The 26,382-nt window shown below is 43.3% G+C and overlaps 1 protein-coding gene and 1 long non-coding RNA gene across 6 annotated transcripts in view; both read right to left on the reverse strand.

The window, feature by feature from the left end:
* Positions 1–1,279, reverse strand: part of TRDMT1 (tRNA aspartic acid methyltransferase 1) — a 59,278-nt gene extending 57,999 nt beyond the window's left edge. The window contains exon 1 of the mRNA XM_032349513.1: positions 612–1,279. Coding sequence (XP_032205404.1) covers positions 612–675 — 64 coding nt within the window. The 5' untranslated portion in view covers positions 676–1,279. The remainder of the gene's footprint in view (positions 1–611) is intronic.
* A 7,269-nt stretch (positions 1,280–8,548) lies between these two features.
* On the reverse strand, positions 8,549–19,692 carry LOC116594292. 5 transcript variants are annotated; one of them, XR_004287142.1, is made up of 4 exons: positions 16,733–19,515; positions 15,276–15,898; positions 11,863–12,034; positions 8,549–11,122 (listed from the first exon to the last, which is right to left on the reverse strand). It is a non-coding gene; the product is annotated as an uncharacterized LOC116594292 (long non-coding RNA). The 5 variants fall into 5 exon arrangements; XR_004287144.1 differs by lacking the exons at positions 15,276–15,898; positions 16,733–19,515 and adding an exon at positions 19,562–19,692; XR_004287143.1 differs by lacking the exons at positions 15,276–15,898; positions 16,733–19,515 and adding an exon at positions 19,547–19,692.
* Between the last annotated feature and the right edge of the window lie 6,690 nt (positions 19,693–26,382).

The following is a 26,382-nucleotide window of genomic DNA, read 5'->3' on the forward strand; positions in this document are numbered from 1 at the left end:
CTCAATGTAGCCAGACTTGACACGCAGCGGTTTCTTTCCAGCGATCAGAAAGGAACAGGGTTTCCCTCCACGCTGCCCCTCCCCAGCTCACTGACGCTCCCCTAACGTCCACCCTGCGCCGAAGCTATCCCTTTGAAGATCCACCCCTCACCGGCCAAGCCCCACCATCGACCTCCCCTCCCCGCCGCGACTGCGGGGGTGGGGGGGATAAAGAAGCAGGTGTCCACGCCTCTAGGTGGCCCCACACCTGGAAGCCGGGCCTGGTCCCAGCTAGGGGCTCGCCCATCCCCCTTCGCCCGTACCCTCTTAAGTTTGACTCTCCAGCCTCGCCCCGCGGGTCAGGACTCACAGACCCAGTCCACACAGACTCCGCGTGGGCCCCTGGGGAAAGCCTCGCGCAGGGAGGAAGGGAGTCTCCGCCCCGAGTCGCCCAACTACGCGCCGGGGCGGTTTCCACGACAACCGAGAGCGCTCCCCTCCCCCCGCCGCACAGACACACCGCGCGCTCCAGACTCCGCCCCCGGCGCCTCGTCGCTTCGCCCCTCCCCCGCAACCGAAGCTGGGACCAGCCGCGCGGCGCGAGCCGAGAGAGATGGGGTGAGCTCTCTCACCTCGCAGCGCGTGGTGCATGCCTCCAATGCCGCTGTACAGCTCCAGGACGCGCAGGGGCTCCATGCCCACGCCGCCGCCGCCGCCGCCGCCTCGGAGCTAGGCCTACCGGTCCTTACTCGTCCTTCTTCCGCCCGCCCTGCTCCCTCGCCTCTGGTTCCGCGGCGTTTCAGTTCCCCCTCTCCTGCCGCTGCCGGCTCGGAGGGCTTCTAGCCGCGGGGAGACCACGGGCACAAAACAGTGGGGCCTCCCCCGTGAATCGCAGCCTGACTGACGCCCCATCTACCTTCTAGAGTGCATTCAGGGACCTTGGAAGGAAAAAGGGCGAAATGTCCCTTTGCCCCAAAGTGAATTAATACGGGTTAGACGCCAGAAAAAGTCGTCTTCCAGGCGTCCTGCTTTTCCGTCGCCTGGAGCCGAAGTGTGCAGACTTGACTCGCGTTAGTTTTGAGCACGTCCCACGTGCTAGGTGTTGTGCCTGTGCCCGGGCTGCCGAGATCAATCCGCCTTCCCGCGCGAGCTGGTCCCGCAGTTACGAGCGCAGAAGCCAGCGCCCCTGCAGCCGGGCCTCCGCGCAGGCCAGGACCGGGGTGGGGGGGGGCGGCCGCTGTCACGGCGAGCGCGCGTCCCTGCGTCTCATCTTGGAAAACAGCCCCCAGGGGCACCTGGGTGGCTCCGTCGTTAAGTGTCTGCCTTTGGCCCAAGTCATGATCCCAGAGTCCTGGGATCGAGCCCCGCATTGGGATCCCTGCCCTGCGGGGAGCCTGCTTCTCCCTCTCCCACTCCCTCTGCTGTGTTCCCTCTCTCATTGTGTCTTGTGTCTCTGTTAAATAAATAAATAAAATTTAAAAAAAAAAAAAGAAAAGAAAAAAGCAAACGGCCCCCAGCAGGATCTACTGTTACCATAAGGTAGAAGTACTTATGCCCCTCCCAGTGCCAGGGCCTGGCTGCTCCAAGATGCTCCAGGGACCAAGTTTGCTCGGGGCTGGATCTTGGCCACGGGAGGCAATGATCTCATTTCGCGGCCTCCTATTGTTCCCATTACCACCACACGTTAACCTGTGTTCAGGAAAATGGGGCAGTACCACTTGTAATAACTTAATAACTGGTTAACTGGTTTGTTAGAAATTTAGCAGATGTGCTAATGAAACACTATAAACAAAGTAGGACGGCCCTGTTTTGATTATGGAACTGATCCATGTGGATCCGTTTCCTCTGACATTTTTTCACCGGAAATGTGTATGGGTGTTGAAACGTTTTGTTTTTATTGGCCACTTACTTCACGTAGGGAGGGTGCCAGAAAGGGCACCTGGGGGGTTAAGCGTCTTAAGTTGGTTAAGCGTGTGCCTTCAGCTCAGGTCCTGATCCGGGGGTCCTGGGATGGAGCCCCACATCGGGCTCCCTGCTCAGCGAGGAGTCTGCTTCTTTCTCTACTCTGCCCGTTGCTTATGTTCCCTCTCTCTCTCTCTCTCTCTCTCTGTCAAATAAATAAATAAATAATCTTAAAAAAAAAAAAAAAAAGAAGAAGAAGGGTTAGTAGAAAGATAACAGAGAACAGAATCTTCGCCCGGGCATTGCCAATGACTTTGCACCGAGCCTGATTTCCCTTTCTGTCAAATTAAAAGGGAAGGGAAAAAGGGAAATGATAGCCGAGTCCGGGCAGTTCTAAGATTCTAGAGCTGAATTCATTTCTGCAAAACTTGAGTCCCTGATTTGGCCACATGTTAATTATCCGCTCAAATTGAAATTATCAAGATATTTGTAAAATCTGCTTTAAGCAAATGTACTCTTAAACCAACTCCGTTTCTAGAAATCACATGCACACTAACATTACATATATAATGCATGAAACAAACTTTTCTTGTATTTGTTACATAATATTAGCATAATATATATGATATTGTAAATAATATAATTTATAATGTAAATTATAAATAATATAAATATATATATTACATATATACACACATATATAAAGGGGGCTATATAGTCACAGTGATTTATGTACCATTAACAACATACTAAGCAGACCTAGAATATATATCTAGAATCTGTTTAGCATTAATACTATAAATCAAAATAAATATGACCAAGGATCTAACCCTGTAGAGGACAGACAGGCCAAAAATATGTGAAAGAGTTCATGGAAAATACCAGTCTTCTGAGAGGAAAGGAGATGGACCTCCATTCCCTCATAAGCTGGTTTCAAACTGTTCACGCTGATACTTAAGGGTCTTCACAGTATAGCACACACTCTTCTTTATGATCTCTGTTTCCTCCCCTTTTTTAGCTCTGCTGCAAACTGAAAAGGTCAGGATTCCCTTCCTTCGTGCCTCAGTTTCCCAGCTTAACACTCCTTGCTCACACTCTTTACATTGTCCAGAAATCCTAACCTTCTTCCAGACCTGCTAGTGCAACCTTCCTTCTAGACTCCCAGGCTAAAAATCCAGACTTTTTAATTCCCCGATCGAACTCCATGACCAGCAGTATTCTGAAACACATATCCCACCTGTTCCCATCACAAAATCCTTTCAGGGCTTCCCAGCCCAGCTTTTACCTTAGATACATCATCCCTTTGCCTAGCATTTCCTCTGTAAGGCTTATCCTGTGCGACAATCATTTCAAGAATGAGAACTTTCTCCCTAATCATGATGTATGCCCATCTCCATGCAAGCACCTGTAGATGTCAGGCCCACTCGGATTAAGTATACGTCCATTTCCAAACCCTGGTGCAAGTTGTGCGGGCTGGGCACGGGGCAACAGGAGTTGAGGAGGAAGATAGGATGGGTACATACAGGGAACATGAAGATATGCATTAACTACTCTTTCCCAAAGTGAATCACAAATGTTCTTACAGAAGGAAAACAGCTTTCTAATCTTATAGTTTCCCATAAAGTTATCCTCAGTGACATGTCCAATAGAGCTTACATTTATATCACAGACACTCAACACACTTTTTGAAAATACAAGTATTTTTAGGTTATTCAGTCTCTTTTCCCTCAAAACACAGAAAATGCACTTGTGAAGAAACCCAAAATGCTAGTTAACACCTGGCACATACAACGCATATCAAGAATAATTAAGGAGCACAATAGAACACTAAGGGTATATTAGAATAATAATAGCATATCTCAATGATTTAAGAGCTCCTTGTATAACTTGAAATCTAATGAAATTTTATTCTTCCTCTCCTGGCTGTCATGTCACGGGTCATTAATATCTAACAGAACTAAACAAAGTCTGCCAAATGTTTAAAATACTTTTGGCAATCATCTTTGAGTTTCCATGATCCAGGCCATTCTTTACTCCCCAGCGAAACGTGATGTGGATCCTTACACAGGCTTGCTGCAAATTTGAGTGATGAATAAATTACATTCTGGTTTCACACAGAAAAAGAAGGGTCTTTATGAATTGCATGAAAAATAAAAAAGGAGTCATATGGGAATAAATTGGCAGTAAATGTCCTCAAGAGAGGAAATTATATTCAGAAGAAATTTGAATCAGAAAGACCCTGAGAGTTCATCTATCACTCGTGAGCCCTCACTTTTTCTAGGCCTTCTACCACCGCCCTGATGGGCCAGCACGAGGTCTCAGCTGTGATCTGCTCCTGGGCACAGCAGGCCTCACAGAGTGAGGTGTTTGTGGTGAAAAGCTTGAATTAGTAGAAAATCCTTCTCTGTAGTTCCCCCAAATCCAGTTCCTTTTAGATTTGCCCTCTGCACTGATTTTGAAGAACTGTCCCTCTTGAATAATAAATTTCCTTCTGGTTAAAACTGTAAGCCTGAGAGCCAGAGAGTTTAAATAGGAAATTGTAGATCTGCTGCCTCCTAGCTGTGTGACTTTGGGAAAGTCACTTACCCTCTCTGAGCCTACAGACACATCTACAATGTGTAAAAATAGGACATGTGGTTGCTACAAAGGTGAAGTGAGAATTCAAAGCACTTCATTCCATGCCTGGCACAATAGAAAAGCATGTTTAATAAACAGTATACATCTAGTGACATTCTCAGAGTGATGCATTCTCGGTCCCTTCAACTGTGTCCAATGGCATGATTCTGACCCCTGGAATTGCTCATGCTGCAAGTTGGTGATGCTGTATTAGGAACCATAACTGAACATGGGGCCCTAACTGAGGTCAGGTCAGCATGCTACAGGGTGGTGCTTATAGCCATAGACCTCTAAGGGCCATAGGGAACTTTGTGGGAGGTGTCCAGGAGTAGCCTGGGCTGGGAGCAGAAAGGCTGGATGTCTGTAAGCCAGAGGCATAACTGAGGAGGAGTTGCTGAGTCTAGAAGCATTGACAGTAAGAAAAAAGACAGCAGCACGCACAGATAGCGCCTCACTCAGAACTCTGTCACAAAGACCGGGGTAGCTTGAAAGTTAAATCTACGGATCTGCCAATCTTAGGGGAGACTTACAAGGGACCTCACCCAGGATGCCTGTGTTGCTGGGACTAGGAGTGGAGTAAGATGAAACCTATTAAGACCATCCCGTCACCCCCTGACTCTTTTATGTGCCAAGCACTGAAGAAATACTTAATTTAAAATGGTTTCATACGTAAAAATCTGTAACCTAAGCCATTCAAGTGCCAATAATAAAGAACAACTTATTGCCTACTATCCCCTGAACCTAAGATGATTTTACCAATTCTATTGATTCTCCAGAACTACACTGTCCAACAGGGTCATCAAGAGCCACACTTGCAGATTTAGGTTTAAACCAGCTTACTTAACACTGAAAACTCAGTTCATTAGTCACGCAAGGCACCTTTCAATAGCCACATGCGGCTGGTGGCTGCGGTACTGTCCAGCAAAGAGAGGACATTTCCATCCTCATAGAAAGTTCTGTTGGACAGAGCTGCTTGAAAGTCAGCCTTTGAAGTCATGACCTTGATGGGTAGCCCATCCATGAATGAGCAGCGCTGAAGTATGCAGCAAGTGCTTAAAGATTGTACTTGGGTTTTAAATAAGTTGGCCCCAAAGATTTAGAGTAAAAGGAACTCCAGCAAAAGCAAACCTTGTAGCCCAGCACTTCTGTTCTTCCTCCGGTGTCCGGTCACCTTGTTCACAGACTGTCACAAAAGAAAAGACACAGGAAACAGCAGGTGTGTTCTATTAATGGCATGACAAGCTTCCAGGAGAAAAAGAACAGATGGAAAATGATGAACTTCACGATGTCTCGAAGGAATGGTACTTTTCCTTTGCGAAGTATATTCTAGTGACTTCCGATTGTAAATATTATCTTACTCTTACCTCAGAAGGAGGAAGAGGAGGTGGAGGAGGAGGAGGAGAAAAAATGCTTTTTTAAAAATTGGAAATTTGAGGAAATTTAATTACGGATTTTTTGGCTGAAAAGCATAGAAATCATGCAGTTTGCCTTCTAGCTTACCACCTCAAAGTGTTCAGTCATAGATCTTGATACTGATTTTTCTCTTTCAGATTTTTTTCTGAAATTTCTAATTCAAAAATGTTTGGCAATAAATTTTAAAGATTAGATTTTAGTTCAATTAAAGATAGTGAGATTGTCTATCTTTAAAATGGCTCTCCTAGCCCAAGGAAATTTGGAGCTGGAAGACATATTAAGGACTATTTCCCTGTGTTTTTCCAACTATTTTTAGATACAGAACCTTTTCTTCAAAGAAAATCTCATCCAGAATCAGGGCATAAGGTGAGGTCGAGTGTGTTTGCGTGTGCACCCACATGCACAGATATTCTGCTGCTGAAGCATGGATAGTAGGGGGTCCAGAAGAACACCAGATCATCGCCCCTGCCCTCACCCATCCCCGTAGCTGCCTCCTAGTGACCCCAGGGGACACTGATTTCACCCAATCTCAGTTTGACAGGTGAAGACATGGAGATTCAGAAACTTGAGGTAACTTGCCCCAGCCCACGACTAGGTGGAGAATGGGGAATTTTTACTCAGGGGTCCTCCAAGGTCTTTCCAGGACTGGCTATACCATAACTTAGTACAGAAGCTATCAGCTGTCCCCTGCCTGCTGGGCCTCTACAACTGGAGGGAAGGCCCAGGGTCCAAACTAGGGCAAGCCCCGGTTGTTAGAATATATTGCTTCCTGAGAACAGGTTGGCGTAAGGAATGAAGGCAACTGTAGAACTCAAAGAAGGTGGCCTGAACTGCTATGACAATGCATTTTGTAAAGGTTAGACAAAAGGTTAACTCTGCTTCACAAAAGAGAGACAACCTCGAAGACTCACAAACAGAACTTAGAATCTCAGGCCAGTTTCTTCCACAAAGACACCTTGATGCTGTTCGAGGGACATAAAGAGTCCTTAGAATAAATGAGGCAATGTGAACCCTGCCTCTAATACTTTCTTCATCTATGAAACAAGGGTAATATGTGCTAGCAAGGTAACTGTCTATATTTAATCAATAATTAATGGATACACAGGGAGAGAGAAAGAGAGAGAGAAATTCGGTGATATGCCTAGAATAATAAATCCTGATTTCCTTCCTCTGTCTCAGCAACTTCCCTATCTGAACTCACACTGGAAGCGATAGTCCACTCTTTTCTAACAATCACATACACAGATTATTTTCCTGGTATGCTTTCAAAGAGCCTATATTACCAATAGACCGATTTGCATCTTCTCTAACAAGATGTCTTTCCTTTTTGTTTTCTATTACAGCCTTCATTACTTCAGGTGCGAAAACAGGACCCATGATGGGAATAGAGGAGATAAAAATGAAAAAGCGAGCTCTTACTACTTTGCTCCTGTTCTCTGCTAATTCACCAAACATTCAGAACTGTTTGAGATGAACAAATCCCCCTAACCAGATCCAGCAAGGGCAGGAAGAGAGAAACACACGTGTGTGCACACACACACTCACATACACCCTACAGAAACAAAACACATACACGCTCCATAAAACCCCTCATTCTTCTTCAGAGCCTTTTTTTTTCCCTCACTGCTACAGTTGTCACTTACCAACAAACTGAAATGCAGAAAAAAGTCAAATAAAAGGATTTGGGGGGGGGGGGGGTGTGCCTGGGTGGCTCTCAGTGGGTTAAGCCTCTGCCTTTGGCTCAGGTCATGATGCCAGGGTCCTGGGATCCAGCCCTGCATTGGGAATCTCTGCTCAGCAGGGAGCCTGCTTCCCCTCTCCACCACCCCCACACCCCTCTCCTCTACCTGATTCTCTGCCTACTTGTGATTTCTCTCTCTGTCAAATAAATAAATAAAATCTAAATAAATAAAGGATTTTTTCGCCCTACCCTTACTAGTCAGGTACAAGTCTAGATACCAACACTAATATCATTTAAGATCTTTCTCATAGGATCCAGCAGTGATAAAAATAACCAAAACATCATAACATTTTTACTAGATCTAGTCACTCCATAAGAAAACAATGCAACTTTGCATTTACTTAAAATTTTTGAAATTGGCCTTACAATCTTTCAAAGTCACTCCAGGAAACATTATATAACACGAGTAACACTGATTCCCCCAAACTTTCTATTCACACTGGGAATGCCCCAGAGGCCATTAACAGAGTTACCCTGAGTCCTGAAGATCAAGACTGACTCTTTCATTCCCATCTAAGGTAATTACTGCAGAGTTAAAATATAGTCCAAGTCTCAAAGGGATTTGTTCTATGTTTAGTCATTCAGAGAATACAGAATGACCAAAATAGACTAAATTTCAGTGGATGGCAAAGTATGTTTTAATAATAGGACAGTATCAACCATAAATGATAATGTAAGCCTGTAAGTTTCAAAGAGCTTTATGAATGTTTAAAATGCTCATAAATCCATTTAGGCCCTATCAGTTTTTCTTTTTTAATATTCAGAGTTTTGGGTTTTTTGGTTTTTTTTTTTTTTTTAACAAAGAATCAAAAGGGGAAATTTTCATGTGATTGGCTGACTGTCCCATAAATCAATATTCTCCAGGTGAACAGATTTATTTACAAATCACAGACACTAGTTTTTTTTTTGTTTTTGTTTTTGTTTTAAAGAATCAGGAGAGAGCACCAATTTTAAAAAAATTTGGAAGGTATCAAAGAATAACTGAAAGACGAGAGATGGTATCTATTTTAAGGGGGAAAAATCACATTAGGGGTTAAAACTCATTCTGGTTAGGAAAGAATGTCAGGAATCTGCGTGGCCTATCTTTTTTTTTCCTTCTTTTACTGTAGGCCTTACTTCAAGAACAGGGTGGCAAAGAATGCAACCAAGAGCCTTATTTCTGTCTCGTTGCAGTTTGAAAACCCAAAAGCTTAAGACTGCAGTTCCATCGTATTACTTTTTCCCTATAGAGGTAAGACATTATTTGAAAAACAATTTTCTGGTTATCACCGAAGTGAAAGAGACCTAATAAACATAACATCAGAAATGCCCAGAATCGAGAGCCCAATCCAACTGTAAGAGGACTGTTCTTCCTCTATGTTCACAGCTAATAAAATATGTATGCCCATTACACATAATGCAGAAAATAGGAAAATATATTTAAAAAGAAAATTTTAAAAAGCCACAAGAGATAACTATAGCTAAATCATAGTATTTCTCTCTCTAGTCTTTGCACTCATTATATTTGACCAAAATCATCATCTTACTGCATTTGTGTTTTATGCCCTGTTTTTTTTTTCCATCTAACATTTTATCATGATCACTTTTGCATTTGTATCAAAGGGATATATCATTTTTTACATATCACCTTTACTTTTTATGAAATTTTTTTTAAATTTTTTCTGAATTTTCTGAATAATGCATGCTAATTTGGAGGAGTAAAGCAAATTACAAAAGGTAAAAAAAAAAAAAAAAAAATCCAGCTTCCAAAAATGCCTTGATTCCACCCTCATCCCTAAAAATCAGCCACTTTCAACTGTTCACTGGGTATCCTTCCCACCTTAGTAGCTTCTGTAATACATAAACATCCATAATTTCTTTTTCCGGTCTCTCAGTATTGAACATTGAAGAGGATTCCGTTTTTTGCTATGTGAACAGGGCGATGAAATTCTTGCATATAAATATTCAAATGCTCTGAGGTTCTCATCAGCTAGAGTCTAGAAGGGGGGGTTACGAGGTGAAAGACATAATTACTACCTAAGTTCCTGATGCATTTCCAAAATGATTACGAGCCCAACTTGTCATCATTGGCTGAGGACCCTCACCTGCTTTATCCTCGTGAACAGGTGTTGCCATTTTAAAGTTCTGTCTATCTTATAGGCCAAAAAATTAGTGTGTTATTTTTATTTTCCTTTTAAAAATTCATATCGAGGATGAATTATCACATGTTTATGGGACATCTATAATTATTTTCTTCTGTCCTTTATTTGTTATATTTGTCCTTTTGCTACTGGGATAATATGAGTTTCTGACTGCATTACCACAATGTTTTTTTTGTGGCTATAAAGCTGTCAGCCATGTGTGTTGTAAAAATGTCTCTCTGTTCATCAGTTTCCATTGGATTTGGTTTATAGTATTTTACGACACAAACGTATTTAATTTTCTGCAGTCAAATACACACAGTTTTCCTGTGTGATTATCCAAGCCTAGGAAGTCCTATACTTGGGGAAAAAATGAGCTACATTCCGCTGTATGTTCTCTTCCTTTATGTTTCATTTTTTTAATCTATTTTGATTGGTATGCAAGGAGAGGTTTTAAACCCAGCTTTTCTGCAAATACCTAGATTCCCCTTCCACAGTGGTTTGTAATACTTCCTTGTTCACATACTAGATTCTAAGGCAGGTTCGTCCTCATGGGGGCCAGCCCTTCTTGGGGTATGTCTGCTGTTCCTGTTGGCAAATCACACCGGCAAACAGTGGAACTTGGAAATACATTTTCACACCTACTAGGAACCCCCAGAATTCCTCTTCTTTTGCAAACATTTCTTGGCTATTCCTTCCTATTCTAAGCTCCTTTTTATATTTGACCCCCAGATTTGGTACCAGTTACCCCTCCCCAACCTTCTTTTACTGGAAGAATAACAGAACATTCAATGTTCCACACAACCAGCTTCAGAGAGAGTAGACTCGTTCAGCTTTAGAAGGGAAAATTTTTTAAGCTGCAAGTTCATCCTGAGGCTTCCAATTTATTTTTTTGTTATTTTTTTAAGTAAGCTCTAGGCCCAAGGTGGGGCTTGAACCCGAGATCAAGATTTGCAAGCTCTTCTGATGGAGTCACCCAGGTGCCCCCTAAATTGGATGCCTCCAATTTAATAAAACCTTTTTAAACCTTGCTAAAACACATAGCACACACGCGTGCGCGCACACACACACACACACACACTGCTTTGTCTCAAGAGATGCTCATTGCCCATTTCCCTTCTTTCCAGGCCTCCTTCCGGTTTACCATCTTTGCATCCACTCTGACACACCAGGCCGCCTGCTGCCACGCGCAACCCTGTTTAAATTACAGAGCTGCACAAAATCCAGAAGAGTCTCTCTCTTTCTTTCCGTTTTGACTCTTTGCCTCCATATGCTCAAATTGGCTCCAAGTTGACAGGTTCGGGTCATCTTTCCACGGATCATGATCTCCTCTGAGCACAGCCCCGGCACCCTGGAAAGAAGAGACCAGGAGAACAAGAGAAGACAAAATGAGAGGAAAGGAAAGCAAAGAACATAAGGTATAAGGCACCTGGCCTTGCCAGTATTGTTCCCATATATTTACTTAAAAAGTTGTCAAAGAGAAAGTATTTTCAGGGTAAAAAATAAAAGATTCCACTCATTTCTCACAACTAGGAACCAAAATACAGATCTTGCTTTTTTTAAAAATTCAGATTAGTGCCAATGTTTTATGATGATGATGATTTATTTTTAACCATGAGCAACCATAGTACAAAATTCTAATATTTATGTTGGGTTTCACGAAGAGCATGAAATCAGCCATAATACCTGGCTTGCTAAAATGTTAACACTTGCAGTGAAGGAAGTTTCCGGTAAAGGGCGAAGGCCATTGGAATGCTGAGGCCCCGCGTGACCACTCTGCCTTTGGAAGGCTGTGGGGAGTTGCCTTCCCTAGAAACTTTCTAAGCCCAAAAACAGCTGCCCTGTGATCTGAGAGATGTATGCATTGTCCCTTAGGGTATGTTTAGCAGAACTCAGAGAACCCGCAGACTAGCATACCTTATCTTTCTGTATCTTTCTTATAAACAGATCCTCCTAGTTCCTGTAAGACCTCTTGCCAGACGTCACGTGCTTGAGAACAGCGATAAGGATTTGTGAGGATCCTGAAGCACCAGTAAAAGCAACAGCAAAGATGAGCAAAGGGTCTTTGCCTCTGAGCCTTGAACTCCTCACCTTCTCCTCTCTTTCACAGCAAAGTCTGGAATAATCTTTCATTTGCCAGTACAGAGATTGCGGTCGTTTTTGGCAATTTTAGAGGTCCCTTGAGTGGATGGATGCAAAGATGGGCATTTAGTCGTTATCTCAAAGTGTGGCTGTCCTAACTCCTCGGTGCCAATCCAGCATACTTAAAAAAAATAATAATAACCAAATTGACATTAAGAGCTACTAGACAAATATACCTAACATACCCAATTTTCAAATTCCCAGGAATTTTTCAGAGGTCTGTGTAATTTTCACAATAGTACCTAGTATCTACAAAAACATTCCAAGTCCAAGTCCATATGACAGAATGAACTTAGATATCCACCTCCAGAACTACCACAAGGCAGTCACAGACATTTTGGGCCTGAGCTCAGAGCTGCATTTACTTGTACACATGTATCCATGTGTGAACGCTCACATTAGAAAATGTCATGCCTGAAATGCAAACATAATAACAATAATAATAATTGAAAATTTAAACACAATACATGACATATTTAATTTGTCTCAAGATGCGTTTATTTAATACAAGTGGGAATTTAGGATCAGATTAGAACTGGCAAATTTAACAGTTTTTTCCAACTTCATCTGAACACCATTTTTAAACACATTTTAGCTCCTAAAACAATAACATGAGCAAGCCCCAAGACTGATCATGGAAGTCAGGAATAATGTAAACTAGTCACATTAAAAAACAAAAAGCTGCCTATGAGAAAAAGATTAAATTTGAACATCTGAAAAAACACCCACACTGAAAGATTTACTTTGGGATAACCTTGGGATTTGGGTACTCACGAGGGTCAAACCATTGACCCTCATGCATGGCCAAACCATCTTCTCCTTGGCAGCCACAACAACTTGGGGGTGATGGTCTGAGAAGTCAGGGTATTCCCCAAGTCACGCCAACCCCAAAGTGATCCTTTCCCCTTTCCTTTCATAGGAGTTAAAGTACAAGTTTCAACTGAAGCAGCACACAGCAGAAACCACATTCTGAAGTGAAAAACAACACTATAACTCGAAGTTTTCAAAGGAAGGGTTCTGGAAAGAGTTACATCACTCTTATAACCATCTGTCTCTCCATGATGAAGGTATCCAAAATGAAGGTATAAATGAGTTGGGGATTTTTTTTTTCAAGATTTTATTTATTTATTTGACAGAGATCACAAGTAGGCAGAGAGACAGGCAGAGAGGGGGAAGCAGGCTCCCCGCCAAGCAGAGAGCCCAGGACCCTGAGATCATAACCTGAGGCGAAGGCAGAGGCTTTAACCCACTGAGCCACCCAGGCACCCTGAGTTGGAGATTACTGAAGCAGAAAGTTTGTTGTTGTTGTTGTTGTTTAAGATTCATTTAATTTTAGAGAGGGAGAGAAACAGGGAGAACACACATAAAAATAGGGAGTTGGTGGTGCGGCAGGGGAGAGAGGAAGTAGATTCTCCCCTGAGTGGGGAGCCCAATGCAGGGCTTGATTTTACGACCCTGCGATCATGAGCTGAGCCAAAACCAAGAGTAGGATGCTTAACCGACTGAGTCAACCAGGAGCCCAGAAGAGGAAAGTGTTTGGAGAAAGTTGCCAGCATGCTGTGTGGATTGACCTTTTTCCCCAGAAGGTCTATGGAGCTGTTTGCTACTCACCTCAGGACCCACACAAAGAGCTTCAAAGGACCACCCTGGGTGTTTACAACTGTACTTACCCTCTATCCCCTAGTTTTAGAAAGTCAAGTATTTCCCTTAGACCAGATCTGAACCATACAAGGGAGAGCTCCCTGTTTTAGATCCTGTGGGAGGATGAGTCCCCGGAAAGAAGTTACCGCAGCTGAAAGAATCAAAGAGTATACTTCTGAATGACTTCTAGCGACTGTGGAAGACCCAACACGAATGCTTGTTAAAGACACTTTCAGAGAGCCATTCCAATGATGAGAAGTCCCCAGAGACGCACCTGCTAGAGAAAGGGCCAGTTTTCAGCACATGCCCAATGGAGACATGTAAACTCTAGATCACCAACCGTACTTGTCAAGAAAGAACTTTCTTATCTCCCTCACCTCTACTCCATGAGATCTAACCCTGAAGTAGGAGACCTCAGTTAGCAAGATGGGGATGGGGGAGGAGAAGCACTTTGTAAAGAGAGATGTAGGACTCCCATTCCCTTGCAACCAGCACACTCAAGCCTGCAGAGAGAGCCTGGAAAGGGAAGATGTGTAACTTTAAATCGAGATTGAAATTTTGACTAATTAGGTAGATACGCAGATTATAAATCACTATGATTAATTTTGTCTATTTGAAAGAGAGAATTGTTTAATTTAGTAAGAGTCACCAGAAAGTCATGGGACCTACTTGAATTTTCATTTGCAAAATGATCGGGCCCTTGTCTTCTTATTTTCTCCTGCCCCTGATTTTTCAGACTCATCACCCCTCTTCATGCTGTAGTTTAATAACAACCCACATTATTGGGTGGTTACCTTGTGCCCCTCTACCATGCATTTTATCTATATTTCTCACTTCATCTTCATATACCTCCATATTAACACCTCCTTCTTATATACAAGGAAACTAAGGCTTACGCAGAACTTGGGAATTTAACCCATGTAGCCTGGACTCCAGAATCTGTCATCTTTCCCTGAAAGAATGAGTGAAATGCAGTCTCTCTGTTCAAAGGATAAAAAATATCAGGCTGCTTTCTTTAATAAAACATGTATGGATCTCCCTCATTTCATGAGAAAATGAAAACATTCCACTGGAGGAGAATTAGTAGGAAAGCAAACATAGCTATTTTTTGTAATCATAAAATCTGCTGACGTACACACTTATTCCAAACTCCTGGATGTCATTATGTCAATAATCGCGAAGCTTTCTCAACCCAGACATAAAACAACAACAATCCTAACAACAGTATCTAAAATGTCTAATGTTTGACCTTTGCAAGCTCCATTTTCATATTTTAATCTAATCTTTTTTCTCACAACAATCCTCTGAGTCAATTATCATTGATGGTATTTTTTTTTTTTTTTTGAGGAAACTAAAGTGAAAAGCTTTGAAAAACTGTGATTTACTTAACATCAAAAAGTACTACACAACAGAGCCAGGATTAAAGTGGGTACATGTGTCAAAGGGAAATTGAAATATCCACCCATTTTTGGATCGCCTTCTAAACCCCTCTTTCCTGTCCATATCAATAGTATTATTCTTCATTCTTACTTCACGTTTTTCAGTAATCAGATCACTTCACAAATCCTCTTACATATCCCAAATCTCTGACTTCATGCTGATGAGATCATTTGTGGCAAGTAACAACGCATGTGGTTTTCAGACGCAGAAACGGGGGCCTCAAGATGCAAATGAGCTGAGCAAGCCAATGGCCCATGAGAGTCTTAAAGGATTTTACAAACCTGAGTTGAATGTATGTCCTCATACGGAAAGGCATGACTTCTCTCACAAGAGATTATTCGAGAATTTCAGAACCATGCTCATATAGTTAGTTCACAGTCCCCCAGTCATCCGGATTGTCCTTCTCTAAGAAAGCAAAGGTTCTTGCAAGCAATCAGTCTTCCTCATTAAATTCCAGACTTTTCATTTTTTGATTCTCAAGTTAAAACTCTCTCTCCTAACTATTCCTCATTTCCTCATCAACAGACTCATCAATGTCCCCACTCTCCAACCACTGTAGTTTTCATACTCTTCATGGCCACAAGTACTAATAATTCACTAGCATGATGGTTCTCAGACATCAGCACTCCTCAGAATCATCTGGAAGTCTTCTTTAAAACCAGACTGTTGGGCCTCTGCTCCAGAGTTCTGACTCGGTCAGCCTAAGTTGGGAAGCGACAGCATTGCCAACAAACAGCAGACGATGCGGATGTTACTGGTCTGGGAACCCCACTTTGAGAACCACTGGACCGTCCCTTCTCCCATGTTCCCTGAAAGGGGCCCCACAGAAGAGGGAGGGGCTGCTAAGGCTCACGAATCGCGCAAATGGTGCTCCATGCCCTGGCCTCACACTGAAAGCTTCTATCTGGAAGGAAAAGAAATGGTTGTCATGACTCATTGCCTTTTTCAAGCTTTTCCAGCCACAAAATTAAAAGCAGAAAAGGGCTAAATTAAAAGCAAAATGAAAACAGCTACACTTTTGAGACTTACAGCACGATTTCTGGAGTTAGAACAAAAGATACAAAGACCATCCAGGCGAGCCCTATGCTGACTGCACTGAACACTGATATCGAGAAGGTTACGGGACAAAGCCAGAACCTCTGTAACCAAACCCATGAGCCCAATCACCTGGTCTTACTCCCACTTTTCTTTGTCAATAGTAAGTTCTTTCATAATTCTCCAAGCACATTATCAGCCCATCACTCTAGGAATTAACTCACTTCTTCTACAACTTCTCTACTATTTTTTAACACAGAAAAATATCAATTGTCAGGAAATACTATTAGAACATCAAGCGGGCAGACAGATAATCTGAAGAGAGAAGCTGGCAGAGGACTTTTCCTGCCAGTTCCTCTATTTTTTTTTGTATAATAATATAGACAATATACCAATAGGTATACAATGTACAATATATAAAATGTATGATATACAATAATATATACAACACAATATATACTCCAGGCAGCTCTCCATGAACAATTTAATTCCATTTTTCATCTCCTTGGGGGAAAACTGAGGCATTTCAGGTTATGGTATAAAGCCCTTTCATGTGACCAGTATTTTCAATAGCAGTATTGTTACATCAAATAACAAAAAGTAACTGACAAGAAATGTTGTTAATATAAGACATAACATTGCTGCTTAGAAGATAAGCTTAGTTCTACATTTAATATACTCATACAGGGCAAGAGCTACTGACCTTTTACTCTGATCACCACAGGTCCATTAAATTTCAAAACATAGGTCAGCCAGAGAATCATATGCTACTAAGTAATAAACCCGTGCCATCCAAATGTAGCTTTTTTCTGTCCCAGTCCAAAGATAAAGGAAAACAGAAGCCTAATGGTAAAGGCACCAAATAACAGATTTTGAAAGCAGTTGTTCTGTATGAGTGTGAGTCACCAAAACTACTTCCTTAGTGATAAAAGTTGCCTAAGTAACCCAGATGCCTTCCTTTGCTAAGAAGTATACATGGGCCGTGTGTTGAGTTTCAAACCCACTAGTCATTTCCTTTACTTAATTGCTAACTATTCTTCCTGGCTACATTTGGGGCCTGTGTTTTATGCAGTAACCCAGCAACCAGTTATTATGCTATATTTTATCAGAGAGAGCAAAACAGTAAACTTCACATTTCCATGGCTTTCCGCGTAAAAAGCACTGTGACTTTAGCCCGGTGTGTGGGGAGGTTTGGTGGTGCAGGGAGAAGGGGGCATTACGAAACTACGAGACTAGATCTTGATGTGGCAGCATGATCACACAAGACTTAGAGACAAAAGGATTGAGCAGAGAAGACAGAAGTCATTTAGGGGCCCTCTGAGTGCAAAGAAGGTGCTTATTCAGTTCTGTGTCCTTAGCTCACAACCAGGAGCCTGGCACACATCAGGACTCAAAACACATTGGCTGAAGAGGGTCACTGGTTCTTTCTAGAATAATCCAATCCACTGAGGATTTGGGCCACTACTAAGTGAGGACTTCATCAGGCTTTTTAACACTTTCTTTTCCTCTTGGATCTATAATGGGACTAGGATATTTGTTGCTCTCAGCCTTGTACACATGTGAAGCGCTTTAAGGAGGCTCTGTTTTAAAAGAAACCTGGTGTTGATGAGCATTACTTGGGAAACTCTGATACACAAAAGCAATGAGATGGCGGGTGCACAAGAAATTTTTTAACTGGGTAGTAAGCTTGTATGTATTCTCAGTAACGTTGTTTAGTTTGGCCTTGAGAATCTTGGTTGTCCTGTGATTCACTGTTATTGCTCAGACCACAGAACTCTCCCATTACTTTTGGCCCATGCAATATCAGCACCCTAAACGTTAATAAATCTCCCTAAAACTCCAACTAATAGAGAACGAGTAGAAGATGTTCTTAGTTACAGAGGCTATGCGTTCCAAAAACGTTAGTTTCTTTCTTTTCCACTAGTGAATGCGGTTGAGGATTTTCATTCATGTAATTGTGTGGAGTCATACTCCATCACTATCAAATCATTCTGGTGGGTTGAGTCAGAATTCAGAAACGAGATCTTAAAAAATAAAAAAGAAGAAGAAGAAGAAGGAAAGAAAAGAGATCTCTACAGAAAACCCCTGAAATTGTTCACGGACATCTTGATGATTCATTAAGGGCACCATATTCTCTGAATCAAAGAGGGTCCTGTTGCTGCATCAGAACAGGAAAAAAAAAATGTCGAAAGAGATAGATATCCCAATAAGAATGCCAAAGAGACACGGGGATGTCACCAACAGCGGTACAAAAATACCACAACATCTGATATACTACTGAACAGTGAAGTTTCAAGTGTGGGACCCGGAGCCAGAAGTCCTGGGTTCAAAACCCAGGTCTGCCATGTTCTGGCTGTGTGAGGTTGAGTAACTTACTCAGCTTCTCTGTGTCTCAGTTTCTTCCTATGTATAATAGGGCTGTTGTGAGGATTAAATAAGTTAACACGTGGCAAATAGGCTCACACTTGGCATACCCTAGGCACTCAATACATGCAAGGTCTCATTATGATTACCATTAGCTTTCCCATCTGGGCCAGAGTCCAGTTTTAGTCAGGATATCATGGCATGCCTGGTTACCATTATCATTGCTTAGAGCTCACAAATCACGGACTGTGAAAACCAACCCAGAGTCAGCAAAACAAAAACCCTGATCTTGACACGTGAAATCACACGTGTCTCAACTCAAGTTCTGGAGCTCACAGATAAATGCATTACAGTACTGTATCAGAACAATGTTTCACCATTTATGATATGGAGAAAACATGTTTAACCTATATTAAGCTCAAGTTCCATAATATTTTTGTAGTTACTCCATATGTTCATATGAGTCACATTAGAGGGCATATTTCTAAGACTTAGCTAATTAGAAATAGAAAACCTTACTCAGTAGTTTAAGAAATCACTGCAGGAGAATTATGGAGAGGGCTGCCAATCCCTTTATTCTGCTACAGTTAACTCAAAATGGTCTTTCTTAGTTATTTCTCATAATGTGGTAATGAGTTTTCTTAATCTTTTGCCTTGCATAGTTGTATCATTATCTTATATTTCCTTCCATTTGCATTTAGGGTTACTTTGACTTAATGTGTTTATTACTTTTCTGAGACTTTGTCTTTTGATTTTCATTTCTAACCTCTACAGATCATAACCATCTTTGTCACCATATACAAGACCAAAGTTTGATGGGATGTATTTTAAACACATGATAAACATGTGTTTATCAAACATATCCAAAACTAAAGGTAAAATTATTTTCTGGAGAAAATAATTTTCACTGGCTAAAGGAGCATGATATGCCAGAGCTAAAATATCTCCACAGTTCTGGGTAAGATTGGTTAATTCATTAATCAGTTGGAAGATAAGTGGGATAGAGTTCTTTTATTTGTCCCAAATATATAGGAAAGACATTATGACTATATATGTAATAAATATATCTCCATTTTAGCTTTATAGGTTACCACAAAAAAATTTTTTTAAACTTCCACAGTTCTTTAAAACTGTGCTATTTAACAATTATTACCATTGGGCCCATTACCAGAATATCTCCTGAAAAAACTTCCACCACCCAGGAACTAGGGGACCTCCTAAAGATAGGCAGAGTCAATTTCCAGGATGTGCATGCCCTTGGACAAATTTTCTTGTGGTGGGATGACCTTCTCTATCCTGAAACATTAGTGGCCACGAATAAATACCTTCTTGTTTTCTTGTGGTAATCTCACTTGGCCAATAACTAAACTCTGACAGTGTCCTTTAGGTCACTTTCAAATAATGTTTGGTTTTTATAACGGGGCTGGTTTCATTTTGTGTTTTGCATCCAGTAAACCAATACTGAAAATCTAGCTTCACGTCTGTCTGACATCAGCTGGAAATACTTGCATTAGGTTTTCCCTCCCTAGATTGATGAACATCTCTTTTTCCCTCCTACATACTGACCACCTTCTCTTTCCTTTGTCATAGAATGTACTTTAGACTTCGATGAAATTACAACTAATAAATAGCTCTACGGAGAACTATGATCTGCTTTTACTTCTCCCAAAAAGATTCAAAGAAATTTCCAGGAATTTGTCTTTATGCTTTTCTCTGAACTTTAGAAACTGTTCGAGAAGATACCAAAGAAGTCCCCAATTGTATACCAACTGTGGAAAGCAGACCATCATAAGGCAATGGGTATTAACCCATGGGAACATTCTGGAAGTGCAACAAAAGGCAGAATTGTGGGACCCAGCTTATACCTCAGCCACCTCGTGAGATTTCACTGTATATAGGCTACGGAAGGATGATACTTCCAGACAAGAGGATTTGAATGAATTCTCTTCCACCCCACATTATTTTCCCACCTCAATATTTTTCTTCTGTGTACACTACATTTATTCTCTCAGTTCTTATCCAGAAAGCTCTTTGACTTGCTTGTCTCCTCACTTCACAGTCTGGAACAGTCATCTTCCTAGGCCATCACTGGACGCCCCCCATTCACCTGATCTACTGCAAACAGCCTTCCAATCGATCTCCTCAATTCATCCCCCACAAATATTCTAGAACAGTCTTTCTAAAGCAAGCCACAAATGGCAGTGAATTCCCACTGCTCACCGCATTAATGATAAACTCCTTTCTTTGGCATTTCATCCTCCAACACATGGCCCCATATTAGCATCCGATTCCCTTCCCCCACCACCACTGCTCTACATTCCAGCCATACTGGGATCCCTGCTCTCCCCTAAATGCCCCCCTTCCCCCAGAACCCTGCCATCTAGGTGATATTTGCTCAGACTGTTTCATCAGTTTTGAACCTTCTTTCTCTACCACAAAAAGCCATAAAAAGTGTACCCATTCCTTGAATACCACCTTTTCTAAATATATTTTCCGGGTCTGCCCCAAGTGGCTATGGATCATTTTTCCATCTAAACGTGTTAGTATTTCATTCATACCTCCGTGAGAGCACTAACCACAGTCCGCTATGCAGTACAGCTCTTTCTGTGGTTCCTGGTCCCTCTACAAGGCTGGGAGTTCCCCGGAGGCATGAACACTTTCTAACTTACCTGAACTAACATGCGTTGCAGGCAGTACAGAAAATGAGGACCCCCATCTGCTGAACAGAATATGAGGAAATATGGGAAATACGGAAAAATGCGGTATATTCGCCCAACAGAGAGAACCTCAGGGTCCTCCTGCACCTGCGGCCTGGCGGGAAGGATGGGTGGGCACGCTCGGCCTGGCCTTCAAAGGTCACAGCTGAATGTCTGAGCCTTAACCTCCTTTGCAGCAAAACTTCTGTCTCCTTCACCATCTTTATTACAAATTGTAATTCCTTTGCTTGTTCCTTTACCTGAGTAGTCTTTCTTTCTTTTTTTTTTTTTAATTTTTTATTTTTTATAAACATATATTTTTATCCCCAGGGGTACAGGTCTGCGAATCACCAGGTTTACACACTTCACAGCAGTCACCAAAGCACATGCCCTCCCCAATGTCCATAATCCCACCCCCTTCTCCCAACGCCCCTCCCCCCAGCAACCCTCAGTTTGTTTTGTGACCAGCAACCCTCAGTTTGTTTTGTGAGTAGTCTTTCTGCATCCCGTTTGCACACGCGCCGCTCAAGTCAACATTCCAAGGGCGCCAGCCTTGTCCTCTTCTCCCTCTCCCGGCAGTGTCTCGCCGAGAGCCTGGCCCACGGTCACTCTTCAATATTCTGAGTCAGTGAATTTGTGGATCATTATGTCCTGAGGAGATTAAATGCAGTCACATGTAAAGTGCTTGGCAGAAGGCTTGAACATGGCAACACTAGAAATACTAGCTTCCTCCCTCCCTTCTTTCCTTTCTTCCTTCTTCTGTGAATTACTCATGCATCAATCCGACATTCAACGAATGTGCCAGACTTCTCTAGGCACGTGACGATAGGATAGTGAACAAAAGAGAAAAAAAAATCCCTGCCCTCATGGACCCCACATTCTTTTTGTTTTTATGGAGCTTACATCTTAAGGAAGGAAGGAGTGATTCACTTTGGATATCTGGGGAGTGTTAAGAATGTAGTCATTACGGGCGCCTGGGTGGCTCAGTGGGTAAAGCCTCTGCCTTGGGCTCAGGTCATGATCTCAGGGTCCTAGGATCAAGCCCCTGAGTCGGCTTCTCTTCTTGGCGGGGAGTCTGCTTCCCCCCTCTCTCTGCCTGCCTCTCTGCCTACTTGTGATCTCTCTCTCTCTCTGTCAAATAAATAAATAAATGAGTCTTCAAAAAAAATCTTAAGAAAAAAAAGAATGTAGTCATTAAGAAAAAGAGGTTGTGGCTCATGGTGGAGGAAAGGAGATCCTGGAAGAAGGGAATTCCAGGGTTGCAGGGCAGAGGGACCAACGGCTTGGATGAGTGACAGCAATGAAACTGAGGAGCAGGAGACAATGATCCAGGAGGGCTCCTGGGTCTGAGTGACCAAAGAGGAAGGAGTGGCCATGGGGGTGAAGGTCTGTCATCTTGGTAGTGTGCTGGTTGCCCTGAACGGACACGGAGGTTGGGAGCGGAAGCTGCTGGGGTTGGTGGCTTTTAGGGGGTGAGATGAGCTACGTCCAATTTTAGAGACGATGCCGCTGAAGAGATGAAAAAAAATCTAGGTGAAAATGTGTAACTCCTCCCAGTTATCATTTAGGAAGCAAGTGTCTGTCTTTAGCTCAGGTCATGATCCTGGGGTCCCAGGATGGAGCGCCCAAAGTAGGGCTCCCTGGTCAGCCAGTAGCCTGCTTCTCTCTTTCCCTCTGCCCTTCCCCGTACGAGTGTGTGCGCGCGCGCGTGCTCTCTCTCTTTCTCTCTCAAGTAAATAAAATCTTAAAAAAAAAAAAACCCCAAAACTAAAAACTTCGTCTCTACTATGAATCACTGTTATGTCCTCTGAATAACATAAAAATGACAGCCTAGGCATCTACCAAACTCCATTTAGCATTCGCTCCTTCACGACATAATCTGGTAATGAACCAGCCTCTCCAGCTCCTGGAACACAGTACGTCCTAAATAATATCCGTGAATGGTGGGCTGACAGGGAGCAAAATTTCATCATCAAGGAAGGCAAAGGGAAAAGAAAAGTGCCTTTGGAGTCACAAAGGCCTCCACTGAAAATCTTGCCCCCTCCTAGTCACGAGACCCTGAGCAAATTGTGAGCCCGCGTCTCAGGCCCCTTGGCTGTAAAATGGATGAGCAAATGCCCTTTGCAAGAGGCAGTGAGGACATTTAGTAACACGTGTGCGAACTCCCTTGTCATCCAGGAGACACCAAAATGAAAGTACCAGTGATATGAGTGATGATTTTTTTTTAAAGATTTTTAAAAATTTATTTGACAGACAGAGATCACAAGTAGGCAGCGTGGCAGGCAGAGAGAGAGGAAGAAGCAGTCTCCCCGCTGAGCAGAGAGCCCGATGCGGGTCTCCATCCCAGGACCCTGAGATCATGACCTGAGCTGAAGGCAGAAGCTTTAACCCACTGAGCCACCCAGGTGCCCCTGATTATTTTTTTGATGACCACGTCGTCCAGGTATTTTCCTGCTTCTTGCATCTCACTTTACCCACCTTCTCCTTTCCCTCATCCCACGCAGGCCATTCTGCTAGAAGCTGTCCCCCCATGTGGCCTCCTGCCAACCAGCCTTCCTAAACCCTCCTAAAGCCCCCACCCGCCGCTAAGCTCCTCTGCACATGGCTGGCCGCTCCGTCAGTTCAAATCACCCCATTCAACTGACATCACCACAGCTTGCAAATTCCCAAATCCCCATTAGGACTTTAGAAGCAGTCGTGTTCATGGCTGGCCTACGAGTCGGGTCACTGTGTCCTTACGGAGACACACCCCGCACAGTGCAGTGTCTGAAACGGCTTCCTGGTCCAGCATTTAAACACACCCCCAAGCTAGGTTTTCAGGGCACTCAGATGAAGGAATAGGAAAGCCGAGAGAGCTAGGTCCCATACTGTCGACTCTCAAAGGTCACCAAGAACGTGGGGGCACAGATAGGGCAGGATTAAGGACCCCACTCAAAGACAGTGCAGTCGTTGTGATTTCCCACGCTGGCGACTGGCCGCCCATTGGCTGAGCCCCGTGCTACGCACCTGTGTCTCCGAATGAAGTTAATTCTGTCCGAAATTTCATGCATTCTACACAGAGGAGGTAAGAGTGTTTTTGTAACCTCCAGTTTTCTATGCTGTATAGGTCCCTGCTAGCTATGGCCATTTCTAATAGGAAGGACACCCTGGATACTCTGTATGTGTGTGCACGCGCGCGTGCGCGCTGTATGGCGAGTGCTATGCATGGAAAGTTTGTGTCCCACCCTACCCCCCAGAGCTCCTAATTGGTATCTAGGAACCCTAGTCTCCAACACTTCCGTATATGGACATGGAGCCTTTGCGGGTAGTTAGGTCTAGATGAGGTGTTGACAGTGGAGCCCCCATTAGGGGACTCAGTGTACTTACAAGAAAAGGAAGAGATTTCAGTTAGTTCTGTCTCCCCCATCTGAGGACAAGGCAAGAAGGGGACGGTCTGCATGCCAGAAAGCAGGTCCTTATCAGACACTGAATCTACCAGCACCTTGATCTTGGACTTCCTGCCTCTAGAACTGTCTGTTGGGTAGCCCACATGGTCCATGGTATTTGCTACAGCACCTGAGCTAAGACAGCAAATGACCCACAGTCCTGCCTGACAGTGCAGACTGCAGTCAGGTTAGAAAGGAGGGATACCCCTGAGAGGATGAGGAAGGCCAGAGTCCATCCCAGAGGAAGTCACCAGGCCCTAGGAATTTGCTGTGGTCACCAACAGGGCACCCTGCCACACCACACCAGAGCCTTGCCCTCATTTTCCGTGGTGAGTTAGTCAGCAAGCATCCCCTGACAGCACCACCTCATTGCTCTGGGATCAGCATTTCGGGAGGAAGTAGGGTCCATCCTCTCTCCCTCCCTCCCCATGGGGAGATGGCTTCCCCCCCCCTCCTAAAAATTCCAGGCACACTCACAATGGTGGCGATTTGCTGAGCAGTGGTTTGAATAAAGAGTTCTAAGGGAGCAAGATGGCAATGGGGAAGACAAGCTAGTCTACCAGGGCACTGAGCCCCAGGCATGCTCCTGGGGAGTGCCCCAAGGTACCCCCCAGCACAGGAGAGAAGAAAGGAAATGCACAGTAGGGGAGCTGTGTCTCAGAGGTCCTACAGCTTGACTTTGCCAGTGCCATTTGCCAGAAATATCTGAAATGAGGTAAACAAAATATTGCCTAGACAAGGCTTGTACCAAGAGGCTACGACAAACCCTTCATTTGGTTCTACACTATTTTTCTTAAATGCCAGGTAAGGTCCAGTACAAACCCCACACCCCCCACTCGAAAACAAAACAAAAACAAAGACAGGGAAGGATTTTTACCTTTTTTCTTGTAACTATTCACTCTAGTTTTGAAGTCAATCCATCCCGTACTAGGTCTTCTAAATACACAAACAAACAAACAAAAACACCCAGGATTTTTAAATTCCTCCTTAATCCCAGTAGGGCTGGCTTAACTTTCCTCTCTTCATCTCCCCTTTGGGGGTAAACGCTCTGCAGTTTACCAGTTGTTGCAATGTTGCAACAGCCCTTGAATTGAGTGATTTACCCTACATGGGTTTGGGTGGTGGAATCTGAGCACTCCCTGATGCTCCCGACTGTAAGTTTTCTGTTGTTTCTGCGGACAGTTTATCTCCGTCACTGGAAGGCTAACTGCACGAATTTTTCTGGAAAAGAGGCCAAAAGGACCTATGACATTTCCCAGACAAGTCAACAGAATCCCGAACTGTGCCTCGCTGAACCAAAATGAACACATAAATCTAGTTTCCCCAAGCATTCTGTCACTTGAGTTATATAATTGCCTTTCATTAATCAAATCCGGGCTTTAAAGCAACACCTAATTAATTCTATAATTGGCATAGATTCTACCTTTAATGACTTCCACTATAGCTGAAAAACCAGTGATCTCTCGATTTGATTTTGAAACTACGGACGCTGGGTTTCCTCTTTCTACCCAAACTTTTCAGATCGTGTTAAGAGTCGGGTGTGGTTTCACGCGGGCGGGGGGGGGGCACTGAGAGGAGCCCAGAGGGAACGGTAGGAGGGAACTTTGAAAAGAAAACCCCTCCCCGAGTGCGTTCGTGATGCTGGAGACCGGTGTTTGGCAGCTATCCCGGCTCTGCAGAAATGTCTTGCTGATGGGAAAGTCCTCACTTTTGGAACAAAACCAGGTTTGGAGAGTCCTTAAGAACGTAGGGGTGCTCCAGTATCCCCGCAGGCGAACCGCACAGAGGAAAGCGGAGGCCCGACTCGAAGTTATGTAAAACTCAGAACAGTGTGCGCGCGGCCCGAGGAGACTCGAATCCATCTCGTC

This window comes from Mustela erminea, chromosome 6, assembly GCF_009829155.1.
Source record: "Mustela erminea isolate mMusErm1 chromosome 6, mMusErm1.Pri, whole genome shotgun sequence".
Classification (NCBI taxonomy): Eukaryota; Metazoa; Chordata; class Mammalia; order Carnivora; family Mustelidae; genus Mustela; species Mustela erminea.